The sequence below is a fragment of the Pristis pectinata genome, chromosome 10 (assembly GCF_009764475.1).
Source record: "Pristis pectinata isolate sPriPec2 chromosome 10, sPriPec2.1.pri, whole genome shotgun sequence".
Taxonomy (NCBI): domain Eukaryota; kingdom Metazoa; phylum Chordata; class Chondrichthyes; order Rhinopristiformes; family Pristidae; genus Pristis; species Pristis pectinata.
Genome location: NC_067414.1, coordinates 89,038,595 through 89,065,377, shown reverse-complemented (window position 1 = coordinate 89,065,377; position 26,783 = coordinate 89,038,595). Strand labels below are relative to the sequence as shown.

The window sequence follows — 26,783 nt, the reverse complement described above, 5'->3', positions numbered from 1 at the left end:
AGGAATACATAAAATAAACTGATTGCATTGTCAATCCACAAGAAGATTAAGATTTCAGTTATGATAGAAGCCTCATGTTGTGGTGCAGAGATTTTCCTCCGGGTGCTCCGGTTTCCTCCCACATTCCAAGGACGTACGGATTAGGAAGTTGTGGGCATGCTACGTTGGCGCCGGAAGTGTGGCGACACTTGTGGGCTGCCCCCAGAACACTCTATGCAAAGATGCATTTCACTGTGTGTTTCAATGTACATGTGACTAATAAGGAAATCTTATCTTCTTCCTTAGACGTGGCTCACTTCACACCTGTGTTAAATTTCATCTCCCATAGGTCTGACCATTTCACCAAACTGTCTACATCCCTCTGATGACCTTCATTACCCTCCTCACTCTTTACAGCTTTTCCCATGTATTTAGTCATCTGCAAAATGTGAAACTACGCCACCACACACTTATATATCAATTAGAGCTGTGATCTGAACTCTAGCTCATGGGAGACATAGAACAGCTATGTCTATATGTCAGCTTTTATACAGCATACAGCTGTTTAAAACTTTGGTTAGGCCACATTTGTAGTATAATGTGCAGTTCTGGTCTCTACACTACAGGAAGGTGGAGAGCAGAAGTGAACATCATGTGGAGGCTTTTGGAGAGGACACAGAAGAGGTTCACCAGGATGTTACCTGGATTAGAGAGTATTAGCTATGAGGAGAGATTGGATAAACTTGGGTTGTTTTCTCTGGAGTGTCGGAGGCTGAGGGGAGACCTGATAGAAAATTATGAGAGACGTAGATATTCAGAGTCCTTTACCCAGGGTGCAAATGTCAAAACACCAGAGGGCATAGCTTTAAGGTGAGAGGGGGATAGTTTAAGGGAGATCTGCGAGACAATTTCTTTCTTCTTTAAAACCCAGAGAGTGGTGGCTGGAACATGCTGCCAGGGGAGATGATAGAAGCAAATATGATAGCAACATTTAAAGGGCATTCAGACAGGCACAGGAACAGGCAGGGAATGGAGGAATATGGACCATGTGCAGGCAGATGGGATTAGTTTGGAATGGCATCATGGTAGACACAGACATCGTGGGTCAAAGGGCCTATTCCCGTGTTGTATATTTCTATGTTTTTGTTCTATATGCCATTGTGTGCCCACATCAAGTCTGAAAAATAACCACAGGTCTCCTGATTTCTGCTTTTTAGTGCCTTTTGAATCTTTGTTCTCACTGTCCCTAAAATCTTGCCCACAAGAGCTACTCACAAGGAGCGCAGAAAATGCTCAGTGCACAAGTAGCAGGTATTTCCATTGTTTAGTCAGTAAGTGACTTGGGAGCATGCTTTAGCATGCAGAGTTGCAGTAGTCATACACAAACCTGAATTCTCTATGCAACTTATATCATAATCATTGCTAGTTAGGAGAAGCCCAATAAAGGTACAAATCCCCTATCACTTACCAAGTGCACAAAGCAGAGCTGGCAGAGAGACTGTACTTGATGTCTGGGTCACAATCTCACAAATAGCTGTCAAGTGATTCATCAGCCCACAGGGCTCTCCATCCGGAGTGTGCACAGGACAAAGGAAGCCCCAAGACTCTGGGAGTAACTTGCGTACAGAGGTGGTTCTCATCTTAGCAAAGGCGGCTCCTCGGTGCACACAGCGGAAGTGGGAAAGATAACGGATGAAATTCAACTTGTCTGCCACAATGCACAACCCCGAATCCTGCAGCATTCCCAGACCTTGGATCGAAAATGAGCGACAAGATTAAAATGAATGCGTTAATTGCCCAGTGTTAAGATTATTGCAAGACTAACAGATACAAACCTGAGGAACTGTTCTATTTCAACAGTTGGGTTAGTCAGGTATATCCTGTACACTTTTTATTTATTTGAAAGTTATAGAAATATGGTTTTTGATAGGATTCAGTAAAGAGCGCCCTCAGGTGGTTTTTGCTAACTTTTTAAAAAATATTTTTGCAGTTAAATAGTTTTGAATTATTTGAAATAAAAACAAAATTTGCTCTTTAGATACTTCTTACTCTATCTACACCTCACAAGCACGAGGACAAGAATTGAACCTCTTGTAGGTTCTCATCAATAGTACATGTTGGAGCTCTTAATTACTAAGAATGACATTGCATGAAGTGATATACAAGGTGTACCCTGCAGGTGAATTCACCAACAACTCTTTCCACTGTAAATGAGACTACAGACAAGAACTACCTGTATCATCCATTTTCTCATTTTCCTTCTTTCTGTTACAATATTTTTATTAATTCCACAAAAAGAGTACTTGCATCAAAAAGAGAGTAAAAATACTACTGAATACATTGTGTTAAATCATACTTGAGATCACAATACTCAAAATTAATAATCACGTGATAGTTAATAAAGAAAAAATTGGAATAATTTTATTATAAAACAAAATCTACACCCACTACCAAAAATCAGAGTTGTATGGTAAAAGAAAGACAAGGAAAAACCATGCCTACATCTGTGCTTTAGTCACCAAGTCAAAGGTTTTGAAAATAATTTAAAAAGTGTCCCCTCATTTTCCTTACGGTATGAAAGATGGCGATTCTGCCCATCAAGCCTATGGCGGCTCTCAGAGCACTCCCATCAGTCCCATTCCCCCAATTATTTCCCTATAACCTATTCTCCCATCATCTCAGCCACCTTCTCCTGCCACCCACTTATACCAGAGGCAATTTACAGCAGTGAATTAACCCACCAGCACATCACTGGGACGTGGGAGGAAACCAGAACACCCAAGGAAAACCCATGGGAAGAATTGTCTCCACCACACAGACAACATCAGGGGTCAGACCGAGCCTGAGATGCTGGAGCAACAGCACTAATGGCTGCACCACTGTGCCGCCCATAACGTGCCACTCAACTCATATGCGTTTGCCAAATGCCGAATTATAATTAGAACATTTACAGGTGATCGACAATAAGAAATGCAATGTAGTTTGTTCCACTACAAATTAATTTCATGGAAATAAAAATGCATTTTTTTCCTGGGCAAAGCCCTGTACAGACAAGGGAGGCAATGTATTCCCTGTCACCCAAGAGAGAATAATTTTTTGCAATCAGGCCCCATTCAGTTTTCTGGTGATCTTCCTCCAACACTAGAAACCTGCATTCAAGTAAGGTGTGAGAATGACCCACCCGTGATAAATTATCTGCCTCTGACTATTAGTACATTCTTTGGTGACACAGCCCAGTTTTGAAAAAACTGGAGGATGCAAGTTTTGAGGATGCAAGGTTTTATCATCTACAATGCACCGCCACTTTACAGCACAGCCTAAATTAGATCTTTCTGTAAGCCAGGATATAAACATCTCTCATCTAACCTTCTTATCTAAACCTGCTGGGTAGCACTGCATGGCAAATACTTGACACAGCTGTTACATGACAAGAGCAGTAATCCAGAGAGCTGGATAAGTAATCCAATGAATGGGATTTCATATCCCTCTGTGGCAGTTTTCAAAGAGAACTCTGGAAATAAAAACTTGTTACAAGTGACCATGAAGCTGCTGTGTGGGTGCAAGTACCCAACTGGCTTCCTAATGTTATTTAGGACAGAAGAATCAACACCTTTACGCAGTCTAAGCTATAATGCAAATCCAAACCCACAATAACGTACTTCCTTCTGGAGCGGCCTGGAAAACCAGTCAAAGCCGATCAGTTATCAAGCACAGGAACACAAAAAAAAACTAGTATGCCAGATGGCCCCTCAAGCCTGCCCCCCCCAGTCAATGTGAACGTGACTGATCCACCTCAGGCCTCAACTCATCCCCTGTGCCAGATCCCCAAAGGCCCTCAATCCCCAGATCCAACAACTCTCTGGGGCAGATAATCCAGAGATTCATTACTCTCCGCAAGAGGAAATTTCAACATACATTAAAATCCGATGCTATCTGATCGCTCAGAAATCCCGATAGTTCAGCATCACCGGGCAATGTTTCCCATGCATCCTTTAAGCTCACCTACAACCAGTTCACATGCTCACATTAAACTCACCAGGCCTCCATTTCCGGCACTCACTAGCTTTTGTTTCTCGCGCTCTTTAAACTCACCTGGATCACTGAAAATTTAACATGCAACATCTAAAAAAGCGAATTAAAAATGGGTTGGGGTGTTAAGAGGAATGATATCCAAAAGTCTGGAAAATCTGCCAGTCCGGCACCAACAAAGTCTTGGGGTTTTACTGTAGTTCAGTTTTAAATAACCAGCCCCTTACCTTGAAATTCTGTCCTCTCATCCCCCCATCTTCTCAGGGCAAGCAATAAAGGTCCACATCCTGAATACAATTTCTTTTTTTTAAATATATCTACATTTCAGTTTCCACACGAAATAAAATTGATACATTGATTTATTATTGTCACATGTACTGAGGTACAGTGAAAAACTTTGTTTTGCATGCCATCCATACAGATCATTTCATCACATCAGTGCATTGAGGTAGTATAAGGGAAAAACATTAACAGGATGCAAAGTAAAGTGATACAGCTACAGAGGAAGTGCAGTGCAGGTAGACAAAAAGGTACAAGGTCATAACAAGGTAGATTGTGAGGTCAAGAGTCCATCTTATCGTTCAGTAGTCTTATAACAGTGGGATACAAGCTGTTCCTTGAGCCTAGTGGTACATGCTTTCAGGCTTTTTTTTATTTTCTGCCCGATGGGAAGGGAGAAGAAGAGAGAATGTCCAGGTGGGTGGGGTCTTTGATCATGTAAGTGATTATCACCATCCTTGTTTTGTAGTTTTCACATGTCCAATGGTCTATCCTTCAGCATGTGGAACACAATCAACTGAATGCTTATCAATGTGCTTTTTAAAATTCAAACACAAATGCCAATAGCTCCATCAACGCTGAAAGAATTTACAGTATACACTTGGGACTTTGGTAGTGCCAAACTAGCGGATTTTACAGAGTATTGGATAATACTCCCACTAATACCCAAAAACGTTTTGTTTACAGAGAAATATCTATTTTCCAGTGATCCCAGTGAGTTTAAAGGAAGGAGGAAATACACAGGCAGTCTAGACCCTGGCTCTGGCCACAAGCCTACCCATGTTCCTGACCCTAGTTATTCTGGACCCCCAGCACTGGCTGCAAACCTGGTTCAGTGTAGTCCCTGACCTAGGCTGCGCCCCAGATTCTGGCTCTGGACACACATCCTGCTTGCATTCTGAACAAATGAGTAAGCCAGGTGCAGAACCATCAAGATTTCCGAACAATCAGGTGTTAGATTATTGGAATTTTACCATAGCATGATTGATGTATTGGTTCAAGTGGAGCAACACAAGCTTTACCAATGGGTACATGTCTGCAGCGAGTCAAATATTGTGTCTATAAAAATACACACACACATTATTAAATCACATTTACTTCCAAGTTGAATTTTCCACTAACTTTATTACAACTGCTAATTTGCCAGCTGTACTAACCACGTGGGCATCATGCATTTACAGCAGAATACTCACCCGATTTTGAGCGCAGGTTTCCTGTGGCCAAGAGGTATTCAAATGGCCGTGACAGATCTGCCACTAAATTAAACACTTTCATCAGGTTTTCGGAATTAATGTGGATGGCCCCTTTTTGGCTCTTTTTGTCCAGTGCGAGTTTTATGGATTGTAACCAAAACTCCATCTTCTCCTGCAAACAATCATTATTATTATAGGTTTATTATTATCACATGTACTGAGATACAGTGATACATGTGCCCCATCCAGGTAGATCATTCCATATGTAAGTACATCGAGATAGTACAAAAGGAAAACAATAACAGGATGCAGAATACAGAGTTATAGTTACAGAGAAAGTGCAGTGCAGCTAGACAAATAAAGTGCAAGGGCCACGATGAGGTAGACTGAGAGATCAAGAGTTCATCTTTATCGTACAATAGGTCCGTTCAAGAGCCTTATAACAGCAGGATAGAAGCTGTCCTTGAACCTGGTGGTACGTGTTCTCAAGCTTTTGCATCTTCTGCCCAATGAAAGGTGGTGGTGAGGGAGGGTGGGGGGTGGGGGAAGGAGAAGAAAAGAGCTGCTGGTACCAACATGCTCCAATGGCTTACACAACTACAATCAAAAATGTAGAGGAATTTTGTTATGCATAAATTGCCTGTCACTCTTCTCTACAGTAACAAATCTACCTCAGAAGTAATTCAATGTCTTCAATTTGTTGGCCATGCAACCTTAAGACTTATAAAACTTAAACATTATATAAAAGCAAGTAAGTTCTTGCACATAAAAGGAACTTTACAATTGTTCTTCAGGTTGTAAATACTTCACTAAAGGAGAATTTAACCATTTCCTATCCAGAGGCTAATTTATCCCCTTTACACAAGTATTTATGCTTCTCATCTTCTCCTTTCTCTTATAAGGTTCAATCAGGCATTGGAAACTACAATTAACAATCCCTTCCAAATCCAGGTAACTGTACTTCCAGCCAGAAATACTGCAGAACATTTCAAAGCCAGATGCGGTGATCTTAATTTCCCAGAAAGTTTTGTGGGCAGTTAGGGCAGCAACAATCCCCATGGTTCTGAGGAAATGACACATTGAGGGTCAGATTAATACAAGACTTATAGCACTGGGCAAAGGTCCGTTTCTGTGCAAGCTACATAAATTTACAATTTCCATATTGAACAGAATTTTGATTCACAGAGCTCAATACTCGCATGCCATACTTCACATAATTTTACTTAATGTATGACGAGGGAGAAACTGTGCATTCATTCCATCCAAAGTTCATCCACCCAGCACTCTGTAACAAGCAAGCAAGCAAATGTAACCCTCACAAAACTCTAATGAAACATCATAATTATTTTTGAGACAAATCAGTTACAATTCAACTGACTGTTAATCAAATTTAAGTACACAAAATTTAATAATGATATGTTAATAGAAATTTTCCTTAAGTAATCCATCACAAGCCTACATATAAATATTCTTACCATTGGATGCAGTTCTGGAAATTAGATTATTATGCCCACAATATCAGTGAAATTAATGAACTCAAGGGAAATTCACTTTGCCTCGAATTTTAATTAAGCTACACCACAGGAAATCCAGTAATGTGGTTTATACCAAAACTCAAGTGGTGCTGTGGTTTAGATACTATCCCACCTCCTGTGGGATGAAATTTGAAATTCTCTCTACCTGGCTGAGATTGTTACACACCTATTAGATTGAACATTCTCAATCCAGTTCCTTGCAAGCTTACAGCAAAAATACAGTCCTGAGTTTGCAATAACAAACACAGCAAGTGACCCAGTGAGGAATACTCTTGCTTCTCTCTAGATGCTATAGGAAGGATGTCATTAAGCTTGAAAGGGTGCTGATAAGATTCACAAGGATGTTACCGGGACTGGAGGAGAGGCTGGATAGGCTGGGATCTTTTTACTGAAGCATAGGAGGCAGAGGGGTGACCTTATAGAGGTTTATAAACCATGAGGCGCATAGATAAGGTGGATGGCCACAGTCTTTTTCACAGGTTAGGGGAGTATAAAAATAGAGAACATAGATTTAAGGTGAGAGGGGGAAGATTTAGAAAGGGACCTGGGGGAAACTTTTTCTCTCTCTCACACACACACACACACACACACACACAGTGGTGGGTATAATGGAACGAGCTGCAGAGGAAGTGGTAGAGGTGGGTACAATTACAATCTTTAAAAGACAGGTACACGGATAGAAAAGGTTTAGAGGGATTTGGGCCAAATGCAGGAAAATGAAAAGAACTCTGACAGACATCTTGGTCAGCATGGATGATTTGGGCCAAAGGGTCTATTTCCATGTTGTATCGTTCTATGACTCTATGCTGGCTGAAAGTGCTCCATTCTTCACCACCCTCATCCAGATCAGCATACAAGTTGTAACAAACTTAAAAATAACAGCAAATTAGCAGAGCATGTTTATTTCCAAATGGGGTCAAATACAAACTGCACTAAAGACTGCTGAACCTAACCTACAGAGTTGAAACTTGCCCACTGCCACCATGCAAGCAGCTGAGAGAAGCTGCAACTGTGGTTCTCTTAACTGAAGGAGCAAACCAAACAGTGAAGGGACACAAAAAGGGGAATAATAACTTATTTAACATTAGGATTTGGGTAAAGTATCATGTGAGAAAATATGAAACTTTAATTGAATAGCTCAACAAGTAATTCTGCTTGATTTTCTTTTCCAAACTTGACCGCCTAGTGCTATATATATATATATATCCGCATGATGTCACACTTCCATTAAAGGCAAGAGAAACTGAAGAGGGAAACAAGAGAAAAGAATGCAACAATATTCAAACATATCAGCCCGTGCCACTTTCCACAAGATGCTGAGTATACAATAAGGAATGTTACTTCCCTGGCCAAGACTTGTGCTACCCAATACATTACTGAAAAGGTTTCAACTCTTACATTTTATTATTTTACCCAGAATACAAGATCAGTGTAGAATTGAAGAAGACATACAATAGAAGTGTGTAGTACTATGTAGAGTAAGACATGAAACAGAGGCTCTATCTGCCCGGCATCCCCCGCTTGCTCAACTGCACATTAAAGACCGAAGTGTCAAGATTCAGTGAGAAACAAAGGACTGTAGATGCTGGAATCTAGATGAAAAACACTATGATGCTGGAGGAACTCAGCAGGCCAGGCAGCATCCGTGGAGAAAAGCAGGCAGTCAAAGTTTTGGGTCAGAAGGGAAATGTACTATGGAGATGTGGTCGATGTTCAGGGATCTCTTGCAGGATGTTAGGGATAAATTTGTCCCGGTGAGGCAGAGAAGGAATGGCAGGGTGAGGGAACCATGGGTGACAAGAGAGGTGGAACAACTAGTTAAGAAGAAGGCGGCAGCATACATAAGGTGTAAGCAGCAAGGATCAGATAGGGCTTGTGAGGAATATAGAGTAGCAAGGAAGGAACTTAAGAAGGGGCCGAGGAGAGCAAGAAAGGGACATGAAAAGGCTTTGGCAAGTAGGGTTAAGGAGAATCCCAAGGCTTTTTTCTCGTACATGAAGAGCAGAAAGATGGCTAGAGTAAAGATAGGTCTGATTAAAGACAAAGGTGGGAAGATGTGCCTGGAAGCTGTGGAAGTGGGTGAGGTTCTCAATGAATACTTCTCTTCAGTATTCACCAAGGAGAGGGGTCATGATGACACTGAGGACAGTGTTGGTAAAGGTAAGGTTCTAGAGCATGTAGACATCAGGAGAGAGGATGTGTTGGAGCTGTCAGAAAATATTAGGACAGATAAGTCCGCGGGGCCTGACGGAATATTCCCCAGGCTGCTGCGTGAGGCGAGGGAGGAGATTGCTGAACCGTTGGCTAGGATCTTTGAGTCCTCATTGTCCACAGGAATGGTACCGGAGGATTGGAGGGTGGCAAATGTTGTCCCCTTATTCAAAAAAGATAGTAGGGATAGTCCAGGGAATTACAGACCAGTGAGCCTTACATCTGTGGTGGGTAAGCTGTTAGAAAGGATTCTAGGAGATAGGACCTATGAGCATTTAGAGAAACATGGACAGATTAGGGACAGTCAGCATGGCTTTGTGAAGGAAAGATCTTGTCTCACAAGCCTGATAGGGTTCTTTGAGGAGGTGACCGGGAAGATTGATGAGGGTAGTGCAGTGGATGTGGTCTACATGGATTTTAGTAAGGCATTTGACAAGGTTCCACAGGGTAGGCTTCTTCAGAAGGTCAGAGGCCAAGGGATCCAGGGAGGCTTGGCCATGTGGATTCAGAATTGGCTTGCCTGTATAAAGCAGAGGGTTGTGGTGGAGGTAGTGCATTCGGATTGGAGGGCTGTGACTAGTGGTGTCCCACAGGGATCGGCTCTGGGACCTCTGCTTTTTGTGATATTTATTAATGACTTAGATGAGGGGGTGGAAGGGTGGGTTAGCAAGTTTGCAGACGACACAAAGATCGGTGGTGTCATGGATAGTGTGGAGGGCTGTCGAAGCTTATAGAGGGATATTGATAGGATGCAGAGCTAGGCTGAGAAGTGGCAGATGGAGTTCAATCCGGAGAAGTGTGAGGTGGTACACTTTGGAAGGACTAACTCCAAGGTGGAGTACAAGGTAAATGGCAGGATTTTGGGCAGTGTGGAGGAGCAGAGGGATCTGGGGGTTCATATTCACAGATCACTGAAAGTCGCCTCACAGGTGGATAGGGTAGTTAAGAAAGCTTATGGGATGTTAGCTTTCATAAGTCGTGGGATCGAGTTTAAGAGCTGCGAAGTAATGATGCAGCTTTACAAAACTCTGGTTAGACCACACTTAGAGTACTGTGTCCAATTCCAGTCGCCTCATTAGAGGAAGGATGTGGAAGCATTGGAAAGGGTGCAGAGGATGCTGCCTGGATTAGAGTGTATGGATTATGAGGAGAGACTAAAGGAGCTTGGGCTTTACTCATTGGAGAGAAGAAGGATGAGAGGAGACATGATAGAGGTATACAAAATATTAAGAGGAACAGATAGAGTGGACAGCCAGCGCCTCTTTCCCAGGACACCAATGCTCAATACAAGAGGGCATGGCTTTAAGGTAATGGATAGGAAGTTCAAGGGAGATATCAGAGGGAGGTTTTTCACCCAGAGAGTGGTTGGTGCATGGAATGCGCTGCCTAAGGTGGTGGTGGAGGCTGATACGTTGGTCATGTTCAAGAGATTGTTAGATAAGCATATGGAGGAATTTAAAATAGAGGGATATGTGGGAGGAAGGGGTTAGATAGTCTTAGGTGTGGTTTGAAGGTCAGCACAACATGGTGGGCCGAAGGGCCTGTATTGTGCTGTATTTTTCTATGTTTCTCAGCTTTCTCAGTATTAGAACTGGCTGTGAGTCATCGACCTGTGGTATTGGCTCAATTGTTCACTCTCCATTAGCACAGCCTGACCTGCTGGATATGTGCTGCAGCATGCTATAAGCAATAGATTATGCTTCTTTGTTTATATTATCACTGTCTAATAACCTGCTGACTCAAAAGGTACGGTAGTGTAGAGGTTAGCATAACACTATTACAGTGCCAGTGACCCGGGTTCAATTCCAGCCGCTCTCTGTAAGGATAATACAAATAAAATCTGCATATAGATAATACAAATAAAATCTGCATATAGATATATGAATACTAGGCCATTCCTAGTCACTAACCTTCAAAAACATCAAATAGAGCTGACCAGGAGTCAGTACTTCATGGTTTATCAAACTGTCTGGATTCTCTTCCTGACATTCACCCTTGGCAAATGCAAACAGCTTCCGGGTCATCAAGCAGAGCAAATAAAACTTCTCCACATTTGATTTCAAGTGTATACACAGGCAGTGACTGCAGGTAAACAAGCAGAGCATAATCTTATATACTAAGTGTTAACTGTAGCAAAGGTACATTACAACATTTATATTTCTTACAATACATCAAAATGTCTTTCACAGGACCATCAAAAATAAACACCCGCAAGATAAATAAGATATTAGAAAAGAAGATCAAAAGATTGGTAAAAGGTCTAAGGTGCATTTTACTGGAAAAAGGTGTATTGAAAGAGGAAATTGCAGATCCTAGTGTCCAGGCAACGTCAACCCATCACTGCGCAATTAAAATATACGACATACAGGAGATCAGATTTAAAGATCTGAGGATTGTCAGGTTTGAAGCACCGTTGGACTGTAAGTCAATGTATATCAATGAGCACAAGACAGGTGAACAATGAATGAAATTCAGTTTGAATCAAGACAAGGGCGTCAGAGTTTCAGAGGGCCTCGTAATTTGCATTACAACTGTATTTGTCTTTTTTTATTATTCATTTTCAGGATCTGGACTGGCAAAGCAAGCATTTATTGCCTATTCCTAATTGCCCTTGAGAAGATAGTGGCAAGTCACTTTTTGATCTGCTGGAGTCCTTTTGGTGACGGTACACCCATATCGATGCTGGATGGGGAATCTCAGGATTCAGACCCAGCGACAGTGAAGGAATGGTAATACATTTCCAAGTCAGGATGTTATGCAATTGGAGCAGAACCTGTAGGTGGAAGTGCTTCACTGAACCTGCTACCCTTGTCCTTTTTGATGCTTGAGGTCGCATGTTTGAGAGGTGCTGTTAGAGTATCCTGGGCGAGTAACTACAAAGCATTTTATAGATCATACATACTGCAGCAATAGTGGAGGGAATGAAAGGTTAGATTGATTGATGTGGTACTTTGCCCTGGATGGTGCCAAGATTCTTGAGAGTATTTAGCACTGCATCCATCCAGCAGATGGAAAGTATTCAATCGTATTACTGATCTGCCTTGAAGATGGTGGAAAAACCTTGGAGTGTCAGGAGGAGAGTGACCTACTAAAAGATACCTGGCCTCTTACCTGTTCTTGTAGCCATGGTATTTAGGTGGTTGGTCCAGTTGAGTCTCTGACCAATGGTGACCCTCCAGATATAGATGGAGGGGGACTCAGGGATTGCAATGTCATTGAATGTCAAGGTTAGATGGTTAGAGTCTCTCATGCTGGATATGGTCATTGCCTGTCAGTTTTGTGGTGCAATGTTACTTGCCATTTATAAGCCCATGCCTAGATTTAGCTCCTACCACTGTGAAAGCCGACCCGCGCTGTAATAAAGCAAACAACAGCAGAACCAAGGAGCATACAAAAAGTTCCTTATTGTTTAATGCTAGCGGGAGTAGGGGTACATGGAGGAGCAAACAGTCAGTGCTGCTGTTCCCTGCACGTGGCCCGACTCAAGGAATACAGGGCGCTAGCAAACTTAAGTACATTGTTCTCCAGTGGGTGTCCACCTACTGCACAGGCATACCATATTTGGGTATGCTTGACCAGCTCACGCTACCATTGGTCAAGCCGAGGCTGCTGTGTGCAGCCAGACAGGTTAACACATCTTTCAGAGTTAGTCAAGAACAACCCTGTTTCCTTGTGGCCTTGAAACTCAGCAACTCCTTATACGAGCAGGTGGCTCAAGCTGTTTACCAGTAGAGAGAGAGAGAGTAACCCTTTGTTCACCAGAGCTCCCTTCCCATTGTCTTCTACACTACATACAGGCAGGGCTGTTCATTGTAAAAATCTAGTACAGAGGTTTCTTGATGCTGGAGATCAAGATCACGTTTCAAAAATACAAGCACTGCAGCAGCCTGGAAAAACAAGACAGCTTATTCACCTGATCCTCCTTCCTTTAAACCTTGTGGAGCTGGCATCATTCATTTTGATTGCCGCCTCCCAGGCATCAGTTTCACTCCATTGTTTTTTTCCAGCTCCGGTCACAGAGAAAAAGATGTACGTAATCGTGTCACTTACTCGAACAGGAATTCTGCAACTTGCTCATTCGTGTACCACTCTGGGAGGTAAAGTTTCACCCGGAATCTCTGCCCCAGGTAATTCAAGACCTGCTTCTTTGTGGTGCACCCCTCCGTCATCACAACTCTCAGCATCTGTGCCACACAACTCTTGAAGAAGGAGTTGTTCTCTTTTCCTTTTATCAACTCCTGGTAAATCTGGAAATCTGTGAAATCAACTAACCCCTGCAAAAACAAAACAGGAAAATCTGTATAAAGCTCAGGAAGGAATAAAAGAGAAACAAATGCAAATGGTTAAACCTGCCTGACAACAAGTGCGCAGGAAAGAGTCAGGTTTATTGATCCAAATGAAGAACTGGAAAACAGCAATGATAGGACTGGGCGAAGCAAAGATAAAGATTCTGCTATTATTCTAAGTGGCTGGCTAAAAGGATTTACAGCTTTAAAAAGATTTTTTTTAATGTTTTACCATAAAATGCCGCAATGTTTATCTGAGAATTGTGTTCCTTTAATTGAACGCATGAGCCCCATTTGATTTACTGCCTGTTCTCCAGCCACCAACTCATGGAAACATTCCAACCCATGCTCCCTCTTTCCCTCCAACCCTTCTGTTCCCCATCCCACATGAACAGTCTGTTGCAAGAGGAAATGAAAGACCATAGAGTCACACGGTGCTCACTCAGTCGACACCGACCATCGTTTAAGATTGGCCATGGTAAAGTTACATTTTGGATATTGTATATAGGTCAGCTCACCCCACTTCAAGCAAAATACACTTGTGATAGAAAGGGTGCAGAAAAGGTTCACCAGAGTGATCCCTGTGATGGTAAATTTGTCTTACAAGGAGAGATTAAGCAGACTAGACCTACATTCTCTGGAGTTTAGAAGAACGAGTGATGACCTCACATTTATACGTTGCCTACAATACAACGCTGACTTAATCCCCAGCGCCAACGTGTTCAGTTTAAGAACCAGAGACCCTTGCTGATATTCTTATTTTATATAAAGCAAACAATATACACTCTGGTCTACCAAATTTAATACAGTTGCATCTCTGAAAAGGATTCAGCCCATTTTTAATCCTAACCCTAAAATGGTACAATATTCCATCTCACCTTAAGTGCAAAACAAAGTGGTATAAAGAAGAGTTCCTTCTGGTAAATGAAGTTGACCATCACTGTGCCATTGTCCAGATAGTGCAGGTTCATATTAATGGCTGTGTGCTCATCCTTCACACAGTGCATGCTGATACCTGGCAGAAGAAACCCAACAAAAGTAGTTCTTACAAATGCTGGCATATTATTTTCATTAATGGCTTCTTCTCTACAAGACATTATTTTCTCCCCACGTTACAAATATGAAATGCAACCAGGCCAACTTAATCTCACCCATCTCCTTACTAACAAACAAACAGCTTAATTAACAAAGAATGCTTTGTGGAGAATTAATCCCTGTTCTACCATCATACAAGCCTATTGAGCTTTGATCTACACTTCGAGTGGGGGAATGCACACAATTACATTTTAGACCATGCAAAAACTTTAGGCCTATGCAGTTGCATGTAGCAGCTTCCAAGGAAAACTAAAGCAGAATGCAACATATTATGACATGTTTAAGTATGATAGTCCTCTATGAAAATTGTTCACCCACTCCTTTCTCTTGGACATTGCTGAGGCACAGTTCTGATATGAGGGTGGGTGTGTGGTTTGCATTCCTAGAATCCTTTCTGTATTGCTATTTTCTGTAACATGAAGCCCCGTCATCTGCGCATGTATCAAGAAATGCAAGATGAACAAAAATAAATTTTGCTTTTATTTACTTTTTTCCACGTAAATTTCATAAGGGTGAATTTTCATTCCGTATCTTGGATTTTTTGGTGACACCCCACCCCCCTCCCTCCGAACTGCCATAATGCGGGAGTCACCTGTATTTATGTGTGAACTGCAGAGTGCATTAGCAGGCTGTTCAAATAAATTCACCATCATAATCAAGCCACATTTTGGTCTCACCCAACACATCCCCAATTCAGCGCTGATTCAGCTGCAATTCTAGACCCATGACATTCGTCACCAGAGGACTAGAGTACCAATGGCAGCTTGCTTTATTATAAGAGACTCTCATTTAGAACATCATTTAAAAGCACTTCATAGTATAACATGGGCATTGAGACATGTTAAAAGCTTACTAAAGCGGATCTCGATGCAAGGCGAAGGGCCAAGCATATTAGGGAAAGAATTCTGGAGCATGGCCCTTTGCAGCCACTTGGAGGTCAAAAACAAGATGCTGAAACTGGAGTTCAAAGGAAAGGCTGGATGCCAAAGCTCTTTAAACATGAAAGTGAGAATTTAATGTTGTGGCGTTACAGGACCAGAAATCAATGTAGTGTTAACGAGTGGTTCTTTAAACAAGATTAAGACAAAACAGTTGTGGACAAGCTGAAGTTACAAAAGATGGCAGTTGTCAGACCAGCCAAGACTGCACGGGAATACTTAAATACATAAAGGACGAAGGTGAGTCATTGAACATCTGATGAGCTGATGTAAAGGCCAAGGTGATCAATTTTATGCAGATCTTTGTCAGAGAGGATCTGGGGTCAGAAGCTCAAACTGGGATTGAAGATAATGGGCGGAGGCAGCAAACAGTCTGCTCCCGGCTGAAATAACAGCCAGGAGTAGGTATAACAAAATCAGGGGAACCAGCCTAGAAATGTCAGACCTGCCAGTTTCCTGCACATCTGGGAATTAGTTTCTGAAAAATAATCAGGTTAAAATTGGCGTTCCATTGAGCTAACAACAGAGACTGGGATCTTTCTGTTATATTCTGGTCAGTTACTGGCAGGACAGATTCAGTCCATGTTCTATTCCCTGTTTAACAAAATTGCTGCAGATACAAGGAAGTTCACATTCAAAATCAAGAATTTTTAAACCTGTGCAGATGCACTGGGTAGTGACCATCTACAGTTACATTAAAATCAATACTGATGCAGCTAATTCGTAAATTGAAAGCAATGTTAGTTTGCTTTAAAGTCTGCAGGTGGAGACTCTTGGCACAGAGACAATAATCTACAAAATAAAATAACAAGTACAAAATACTGCATTCATGTCACAATAGACCACAGAATTGTTCAGCGCAAAACGGGTCCTTCAACGAACCATTCATGTACCTATCTGCGGTAATCCCATTTGCCTACATTAACTCTGAAGCCTACCATACCGTGGCAATTCAAGTACTTGTCTAGATGCTTCTTAAATGTTGGGGCCATATCTGCCTCCACCACCTCATCAGGCAGCACATTCCACATCACCATCTGTGTGAAAGGATTTCCCCTCAAATCCCCTCTGAACCCACTACCTCTCATCTTAAACGCATGCCTTCTTGTCTTAGACACCCCTGCCATGTGAAAACGAGTTTTACTATCTACCCTATCTATCCCCCTCAAAATTGTACACACCTGTATCAGGACACCCCTCAGCCTCCTCCACGTCAGGCACCACTTATAGCCTCCACTTATAATCGTAATCCACCAATCTAAGGAAGTAAGATGTTAACACTTCCTATTCTCATAGATCTGACAACTATTTCCAGCATTTTCTGCTTTTATTTAATTGTTATTTGAAAGTCAAAGCTGGCAGTAGCATAGAAACATTACTACCTACAAGTTTACCTCCAAATTGAGCACTATCTTGATTTGGAAGTATATTGCTGTTCCTTTGGGTGAAGATCGTAGAACTTGTAGTCCAACAGAACTATTGGAGGACTTTCACCAGAACTGCAGAAGTTCAAGTCAGTGGCTCACCACCACCTGCTCAACAAGGGATAGGCGATAACTGTGGGCTTGCCAGCAGCATTCACATCCCAGGAGAACACAAAGCTGGGACAACCTCAACCATACACCAATTCAGCTGCAGGTGCACACTAAGCAACTATCAAAACAAGGTTTTAAAATCATTTCACAGTGATTACAGCAGAGGATGTCGCCACCCCATTCAATCACAGCAAGGCTATTACAGTTGATTACAGAACATTAAGACGAGCGAGAAAATAAAACACACCAGGAGGGATCTTCACTCCCACACACCTGTCCTGTGACCCTTCCTCAAATTATGTACAGATGGACATTAGAACTACATTACCATACTGGGTGTAGCCAGGGCCTCGACTCTTCCACTTGGGTCTCACCATGGCAATGGGAAAATTGCGACGTGGCATGATCAACATCCGGATGACCTTTTCTATACCATTTATTATGAAGTATCCTCCCATTTCCTGTTCAAAAGAGGAGAGAATCAGTTTCTGTTTTTTTTGTCCTCATGTGACATTTTATCACAGAACATAGAACAGTACAGCACAATACAGGCTCTTCGGCCCACAATGTTGTGCCGACCTTTAAACCTCGCCTAAGACTATCTAAGCTCTACCTCCCCCATATCCCTCTATTTTAAATTCCTCCGTATGCTTATCTAGCAATCTCTTGAATTTGACCAATGTACCTGCCTCCACCACCACCCCAGGCAGTACATTCCATGCACCAACCACTCTCTGGGCAAAAAACCTCCCTCTGATATCTCCCTTGAACTTCCCACCCATTACTTTAAAGCCATGCCCTCTTGTATTGAGCATTGGTGCCCTGGGAAAGAGGCGCTGGCTGTCTACTCTATCTATTCCTCTTAATATTTTTTACACCTCTATCATGTCTCCCCTCATCCTCCTTCTCTCCAAAGAGTAAAGCCCTAGCTCCCTTAGTCTCTCCTCATAATGCATACTCTCTATGATCAACTGATCTTAATTTAGAATTCAGTAATTCTAAGAAAAGTACTATTCATGATAATTACCAATAGGTTAAATATATCTTTAAATTTTACAGTTCGAAGTAGAACTCTATTCAAGGTCTGGCATCCTCTAGCTATTATTGAACACTCACATGATATGGTGACATTAACTTAGAAAGTGTGTTTTCTGTACATACATTCCACAAATAAAACCAGATTCCTTAGCGGTATTTGTGTGGGGGGGATTTTTATGACCTTCATGGAAAGAATGACAGATCCAAGCATGGAGAGTTAGAAAGAAGACCTTTGGTAACTTGAATGCCACCATAAAAGAATTGGGACAATGCCCCAAATACATTCTTTGCAACTGTTCACAAAATTGTTCATAATCAATTTTCCATACTGGTTACAATGCCATTAACACAGCAACCATGATAATTAGTATTTGTAAACATAACCCATGTTCTCGGTAGAAATGAATAATAAAAGAACACAAAACTAATATGGGCTCATGAGCCTCCAAGACTGTTCTACCATCCACTACCACAACTGATTTAATGTTTGGCCTTAACTCCATGTTCTTGCCTGATCACCATATTCTCAATTCCCATCTGGTCCAAAAACCCCTCTCTGCCTTGAATAAACAACGATTTAGCATTCACATCTCTGTGGGCAGAGAATTTCATAGACTCAAAACCCTCCATCTCAGTCCTATGGACAACCCCTTATTCTGAGCCTATGTCTCCTAATTCTAGACAAGTCCACTAGGGGACACATAACATCACATCTACCCCACTAAGCTCTATTGGCATCTTAAGTTTCAATGAGATTGGCTCCTCAATCTTGTTTAAGGGAGTACAGGCATAATCTTTCCTCAAAACAAATGTTTCTTCCCAAAAATCAATCAATCTAGTGAACATTCCTTAAAAAATAAAACTAAAATGCATGTAGTACTCCCCAAGTATGGCCTCACCAGAGCCCATACAGTTATAGCAAGTTTCCTCTAATTATGTACTCCATTCCTCTTGCAAATAAGGACAATATCCGATTTGGTTTCCTCAGTACTTGCCATAGCTGCATGCTAGTATGCTGCATGGTTAGCACATTTCCTTTCTTCCAACCTCTATGTTTTCCCCACGCACCCCAGACAGAATCTCAACAAAGGAAATCTGGTTAAAAGTATTAAATCAGTACCTCTGCTTCTTCGTGGTGTTTAATGAGATCCTGAGGAGAGAGGTTGTTTAGGTTGCACAGTTTTGATTTTACCATAATAGGGATCAGACCCAGGCTCTGTTTAATGATCCCTTTGGGTATCCCATTCACTGACCAGCTAATATCTGCCTATAAAATGGAAGGGTAAAAGTTAGTTGCTTTTTACAAGCTCCTTGATACATAAAGGATTGATTACTTTCCATTACTTTAAAAAATGTAAATGTACTGTAGACAATTAAGTAAGGCACATGTCCAATTACGTGACATCTAGTTTCCATTTGAAAGATAATGCACAGCACAAACCTTGAATACAACTCAAGTCAAAATCTGGTTTATATCAAAACAATAACAAATGACATTGAACAACCAGACATTAAAAGTACAGCATAATCTTAGACAAAGGTTAAAGTCATGCAACTCAAATGTTTCTGGATTGGGAATGGGCGGGAAGGATCCTTCATCCAAGATCTCCACTGTTGATTATCATTGCCTCCTACAGAAGGGCATGCACACATGTGCCAAGTGAGGCATGACTGTAAACAGGACAAGACCCTCACCAAGTAGCAGAATACAGGACTAACGGCCACTTTGGCAAAGTACCAAGGACTCCCAGTTAACCATAACCCAGTGTGAGTCTTTGCTCTGGAGCCATGGCAAATTATAAAAATGAATTCAGTCCATTTGAGAACTTCTGGACCAACACCAGAAAAATGAACAAACATCTGTCAGACAATCACTAAAGGTCCAACTGGTTCAGGAATGCCCTTCTAACCCATTATGCCCTACTCATGATGTCAATCCAGTCCTTAGATCCTGATTTTAATGCCCTCAGGATAAAGAGCTCATCAATAAATGTAGATTTTTTTTAGAAAGAAGAATTTAAAAATAAAGGAGCGAAACACAAGCTTGGCAAAATGCAAATCCAGTCACAGATCAAACTGGACTCAAGAAGATCCTTTTTAAGATAACATTAGGGGCTGTAAATACAAAAACCAGATTTTATCATTTTTCTTTACATCGGTTAAAAGTAACATTAATTAGATTGAGTTGGACAAACAAGACTATGACAATCCTCAACAATTCAAGGAAGTGGCCACAGTTGCACTAGTTCCTTAGCTAGATTGAAAGGTATGGGTCAGAACTAAGAGCACTTACAGTTAACTTGCCCTTGTAAGTACTCCGCCGTCCTCTACATTCTGCCGGGTAGACTTTCATGTCGCTGCAGATGCTGCCTTTAGGAACCATAGGGTGATTGATGACAGCATCCGCAAACACCAGTGTGATGCGATCATTTTTATAATTGAATTCCAGTGGACGAATAGCCTATGATAAACACATTTATACAAGTATGTCAGAACGATGAAGTAAGTAAAATCTGTGGTGCACTAATATCACTACATTTTAAAGAAAAGCTCCTACCAGCAATTCCAGAGCTTGACATTTAAACAGTTAGACACATGGCAGCCAGTAATGGAGCAACTACTGTTATGGACTCGGTGAATGTCCCTTTAAGGTAGAGTGACTCAGTGTGTTTCTTTTGTTGCTGGTTCGTAACACTACAACTAAAATTCTCGAAAGACATAGTTGGATGTACACAGACTTTATGGTACCGGCAGAAGTTACAGAGACAGAGATCTCTAATCCTAAGACTGTCTGCCTGGTCTAGAACCTCCAGCCAAGAGAAACCTCACCTCCTGCTACAACCCCACAGAGTCTTTAACTTAATCAATTTTCCCCAATGAGAGTCTGAATCTGTCCCTGCTGAGGGGCATCGTGGATTTGACTGTCCCTCTCACCCAGAATCATCTGCCTATGATCCCTGACAGCCTCAGAAATCCTCACCCCTGCCTGACTGGCATCTACTCCCTGCCCATCCAGAGAGTGGGGAGATTTTTGAGGGTAGTTAGAACATTCAGGGGGAGGGGGGTGCGGTTTCCCTGGGATGAGACTTGGGGGGTGGGGGGGGGGGGGTAGGGTTGAAGATTCCCTGGGAAGAGACGGGGGGGGGGGGGTGGGGGGGGAGAGGTTTTGAGTTTTTTTCCTGGGGACAGGCGAGGATTCCTGGGGGGAGAAGGGAGATGATTCCACTGGGGTGGGGGGGGGGGGGGGGAGAGAGATGATTCCACTGGAGTGGGGGGGGGGGGGTGAAGGCTCTTTCCCAGGGGAGGAGGGAGATGATTCCACTGGGGTGGGTGGGGGGGTGAAGGTTTATCCGGGGGGGAAGAGATGATTCCACTGGGGTGGGTGGTGAAGGTTTATCCCGGGGGGAAGAGATGATTCCACTGGGGGTGGGGGGGGGGGGTGAAGGTTTTTCCCGGGGGGGGGGGGTGGGGGGGGAGAGATTCCACTGGGGTGGGGTGAAGGTTTTTCCCGGGGGGGAGAGATTCCACTGGGGTGGGGGGGGGGGGTGAAGGTTTTTCCCGGGGGAGGAGAAGGGAGATGATTCCACTGGGGGGGGGGGGGGGTGAAGGTTTTACCTGGGGGGGAGAGATTCCACTGGGGTGGGGTGAAGGTTTATCCCGGGGGGAAGAGATGATTCCACTGGGGGGGTGAAGGTTTTTCCCGGGGGGGGGGGTGGGGGGGGAGAGATTCCACTGGGGGGGGTGAAGGTTTTTCCCGGGGGAGGAGAAGGGAGATGATTCCACTGGGGGGGGGGTGAAGGTTTTTCCCGGGGGAGGAGAAGGGAGATGATTCCACTGGGGGGGGGGGGGGGGGGTGAAGGTTTTTCCCAGGGGAGGAGAAGGGAGATGATTCCACTGGGGTGGGGGGGGGTGAAGGTTTTTCCTGGGGGGGGGGGGTGGGGTGAAGGTTTATCCCGGGGGGAAGAGATGATTCCACTGGGGGGGGGGGGTGAAGGTTTTTCCCGGGGGAGGAGGGAGATGATTCCACTGGGGGGGGGGGTGAAGGTTTTTCCCGGGGGAGGAGGAGGGAGATGATTCCACTGGGGGGGGGGGTGAAGGTTTTTCCCGGGGGAGGAGGAGGGAGATGATTCCACTGGGGGGGGGGGTGAAGGTTTTTCCCGGGGGAGGAGGAGGGAGATGATTCCACTGGGGGGGGGGGGGGTGAAGGTTTTTTCCCGGGGGAGGAGAAGGGAGATGATTCCACTGGGGGGGGGGTGAAGGTTTTTCCCGGGGGAGGAGGAGGGAGATGATTCCACTGGGGGGGGTGAAGGTTTTTCCCGGGGGAGGAGGAGGGAGATGATTCCACTGGGGGGGGGGGGGGGTGAAGGTTTTTCCCGGGGGAGGAGAAGGGAGGGGACACGTGCGCCCAGGGCGCCTCACCTGCACGGCCCGCGTCAGCCCCTCGCTCACTGCCTGGTCGAACGAGTCCACATGGGCCCGGACCAGTTCCTGCAGGGCCCGGTGCTGCTGCTGCTGCCGCCGGAGCCCCGGCGCCCCGCTGCCCGTCAGGTTCTTCAGGCTCGGCTCCAGCCTCTCGTCCCCGCACAGGCTCCGCCATTTGTCGGCCATGTCCATCCCTGGAGCAGGGTCCGGGTGGAACCGCTACCGCCAGTACAATAGTTCCGCTCAGTGAAGTGTGGACCAGATAGAGGGGGACAGACTGGGTTCTCCACTCAAGGTATTTACACCGAGTATCATTAATATTCGTCTGTATGTCTCATTTTAATTTCCAAAACACAAATACAGAACCACACATGTCCATGAAAAGAAATGTATTTCTCATATCTCAAAATATAGGTGGAGGCTGTACAAGTATATGCTGAGTCTCAGAGCAATCCCATTCCACATTTCCCTGTAACCCATTCTGTCAAATGACCATCAACTCCACATTGAATTCTTCCAGGTGGTATAGTGAACAATGAAGAAGGTTATCAAAAAAAATACAGGGGGTCTTGATCAACTGAGTAAGTGGGCTGGGGGGTGGCAAATGGAGTTTAATTCAGATAAGTGCAAAGGTGTTGTATTTTGGAAAGTCAGATCCGGGTAGGACTTTCACAGTGAACAGCAGGGCCCCGGGGAGTGTTGTAGAACAGAAGAACCTCAGAGTACAAGTACATGGTTCACTGAAAGTGGTGTCACAGGTAGACAGGCTGGTGAAGGTGGCTTTTGGCACGCTGGCCTTCATAAGTCAGGGCATTGAGTGCAAAAGTTGGGAGGTCATGGTGTGGTTGTGCAGGATGCTGGTGAGGTTGCAGTTGGAGTAGTGTGTTTGGTTTTGGTCACCCTGCTATAAGAGAGATGTTATTAAACTGGAAAGAGTGCAGAAAAGATTTACAAGGATGTTGCCAGGACTTGAGGGACTGAATTATAGGGAGAGGTTGGACAGGTTAGGACTTTATTCCTTGGAGTATAGGAGAATGAGAGGTGATCTTAAAATCATGAGGGTCATAGATGGCATGAATGCAGTCAGACTTTTTACCATGGTTGAGGAAATCAAGAACTAAAGCATATAGGTTTAAGGTGAGAGGGAAAAGATTTAATTGGAACTCAAGGGGCAACTTTTTTTTATATACAAAGGGCGGTATCTACAGTATGTGGAATGAACTGCCAGAGGAAGTGGTTGAGGCAAGTAAATAACAACTTTTAAAAGACTGTTGGATATCACAAGATAAGGGAGCAGAAGTAGGCCATTCGGCCCATCGAGTCTGCTCCAAAGAAAAGGGAAAAAAGAAAAAGAAATAAGAAATTGGGGGGGGGGCAAAAAAAACTATTCTAACCCCAATTTCTGGCCTTATCCCATATCCCTTGATACCCTGACTATTTAGATATCTATCTCTTCCTTAAACGCCTCCAATGATCTGGCCTCCACTGCTGTACGTGGCAAGGAATTCCACAAATTCACCACCCTCTGGCTAAAGAAATTTCTCCTCATCTCTGTTTTAAACCTGTACCCTCTCATTCTAAGATTGTGCCCTTTGGTCCTGGACTCACCCACCAAGGGAAACAGCTTGACCACATCTACTCCGTCCAGTCCTTTCAACATTTTAAATGTCTCTATGAGGTCCCCTCTCATTCTTCTGTACTCCAGTGAGTACAGTCCAAGAGCCGACAAATGCTCATCATACGTAAGCCCTTTCATTCCAGGAATCATCCTCGTAAGTCTCCTCTGATCCCTCTCCAACATCAGCACATCTTTCCTAAGATATGGAGCCCAAAACTGTGCACAGTATTCCAAATGAGGCCTCACTAGTGCCCCGTAGAGCCTCATCATCACTTCCTTACTTTTATACACTATACCTCTCGAAATGAATGCCAACATAGCATTCGCTTTCTTTACCACCGATCCGACCTGGTGGTTAACCTTTAAGGTATCCTGCACGAGTACCCCCAAGTCCCTTTGTACTTCTGTACTTTGAACTTTCTCTCCTAAATAATAATCTGCCCATTTATTTCTGTTTCCAAAGTGTACAACTGCACATTTCTCAACATTGAATCTCATCTGCCATTTCCTTGCCCATTCTCCTAAACTATCTAGGTCTCTCTGCAACCTTCCTGTCTCCTCAATACTCTCTACTCCTCCACCTATCTCGGTGTCATCCGCAAACTTAGCCACAAAACCATTTACTCCATCATCCAAATATGTACATGATTGGAAAGGTTTAGAAGGTTGTGGGCCAAACACTGGCAATGGGACTAGCTTCGATGGGGCATTTTGGTCAGCATGGACCAGTTGGGCTGAAGGGAACTTCTTCACTCAAAGAGTGGTGGGAGTATGGAACGGGCTGCCATCTGATGTGGTAAATGTGGGCTCACTCTTAAGTTTTAAGAATTGGATAGATACATGGACGGGAGAGGTCTGGAGGGTTATGGATTGGGTGCGGGTAAATGGGACTAGCGGAATAAAGTTTCAGCACAGATTAGAAGGGCTGAATAGCCTGTTCTATGGTTCTATAAAGAAGTGAGGGGGAGGGGTGGGGCAAGAGATAGGTGGGTCCAGGAGAAGGGGTGGGGGTGTGAGAATGACATGGGTAGATCTGAAGGAGAGAAATGGACAGAAGGGGAGCAGGTTACCTGAAACTGGAGAATTCAAAGTTCATGCCACAGATCGTAGACCACTCAGGCGGAATATGAAGTGTCGTTCTCTAGTTTGCATTTGGCTTCACCTTGGCAGCGAAGGAGGCAGAGGACAGACAAGTCAGTGTGGGAATGGGGATGGGAATTAAATTGGCCAGCAACTAGGAGCTCCAGAAGGCCTTCAGCAAAGTGGTTGCCAAGTCTGCTCTTGGTCTCACTCGGTCTTTTGCTCCAGGTCCCAACATCTGCTGTCTCGTGTTCCCATTAGCCCAAGGACCAGGTGTGACAGACAAAAAATACAGGGAATGTGAGGAACAACTCTTTATTTACACACTATGGTTCTCATCTAGAACTCTCTGCAAGGAGGGTGGAATCAATCCAGGGCTTCCAAGAGGGAATTTGATAGGCACTCGAGTGAAAATAATGTGCAGATCTAGGGGAAAAATAAAGTAGTAGACTGGTATTGAATTGGCTGCTTTACAAGAAGCCTGCACAGACTTATTGGGCCAAAAAGCATTCTCCTGTGCCAAAACAATCCCAGGTTGGTAATTAAAAAGGAAACCCTCATCAAACTACATAAAATACTATAGAAGTATAAACACGTTACATCAAACCTTTCCAAAGGAGAGCAGATGGCTTAAGGGAAATCAGGCTTGGAGCAAGTATCCGAAGGAATCTTACCACAATGAAAAAAAATTGAAGTCTTCTTCCAAGATAATATACGTTAAACATTGTGGTTTGAGACCCAATTATGTTCCAAATTGCAAAAGTTAATGGACTAAATAGCACTGATCCTTAATTTTCCCTAATTTCTTATAAAAGGTCATAAAGCCTAAAATGTAAACCTGATTGTTCAAGATGAAGAACAACTGCACACACTGGAATTGAAAGCAATAATTCAGTTACGGTATAATGTTCAGGAGGCAAGTATTGCTTCCATAAGCAATATTATTGTTCAGCAGCAGCCAGGAGAGTCTCCATCCCACAGATTCAACCCCAGACTCTCTCTGCACCTGGATCGTTCCCCTGCCCAGCCGTGCCCCCTCCAAGTCTTTTCCTCCAGAGTTTTCCCTTCGAGAAACTGCACCCTTACTCCAACTCGGGGATTAGGAATTCAGCACCTTCAAAGGGAAATGGATAGACATTTGAAAGAGAACAAAGTTCCAGCACTACAGAAGCAGAGGATTGGGATTGGCAGGATTGCTAATACTAGGATCTGGCATTTTCAATGGGCCAAATGGCTTCCTTCTGTGCCTTTGCAATTCTAGCAGCATAGCCTCCAAGCTTGACAGAAATTACCCAAGCAGCTCCACTGGCTTCCTAAAGCATTGCCACAATAAATGTAATAAAACATCTATGGGCAACGCCTAAGTACATTACCAATTAAAATTTGACACACAGCCACACACAACTACTCAAATTATTTTAGTACCCTGAAACACTGCATAATATTCCAAAGTATTTAACAGGCAATTGGTGATATTACAACAGATAATCCAAGGAGATAAGTTTTAAGGAACAGGCATTGAAATAATTGGGGGAGGGGGAAGAA

The 26,783-nt window shown here is 43.4% G+C and overlaps 1 protein-coding gene across 1 annotated transcript in view; it reads right to left on the bottom strand.

Moving 5' to 3' along the window:
• Positions 1 to 22,832, bottom strand: part of polr1b (RNA polymerase I subunit B) — a 34,406-nt gene extending 11,574 nt beyond the window's left edge. Inside the window, exons 1-9 of the mRNA XM_052025049.1 lie at positions 22,538 to 22,832; positions 20,412 to 20,579; positions 19,239 to 19,385; positions 17,409 to 17,541; positions 14,391 to 14,527; positions 13,277 to 13,500; positions 11,137 to 11,308; positions 5,481 to 5,652; positions 1,448 to 1,729 (exon numbers count right to left, since the gene is read on the bottom strand). Coding sequence (XP_051881009.1) covers positions 1,448 to 1,729; positions 5,481 to 5,652; positions 11,137 to 11,308; positions 13,277 to 13,500; positions 14,391 to 14,527; positions 17,409 to 17,541; positions 19,239 to 19,385; positions 20,412 to 20,579; positions 22,538 to 22,732 — 1,630 coding nt within the window. The 5' untranslated portion in view covers positions 22,733 to 22,832. The remainder of the gene's footprint in view (positions 1 to 1,447; positions 1,730 to 5,480; positions 5,653 to 11,136; positions 11,309 to 13,276; positions 13,501 to 14,390; positions 14,528 to 17,408; positions 17,542 to 19,238; positions 19,386 to 20,411; positions 20,580 to 22,537) is intronic.
• Positions 22,833 to 26,783: the final 3,951 nt, after the last annotated feature.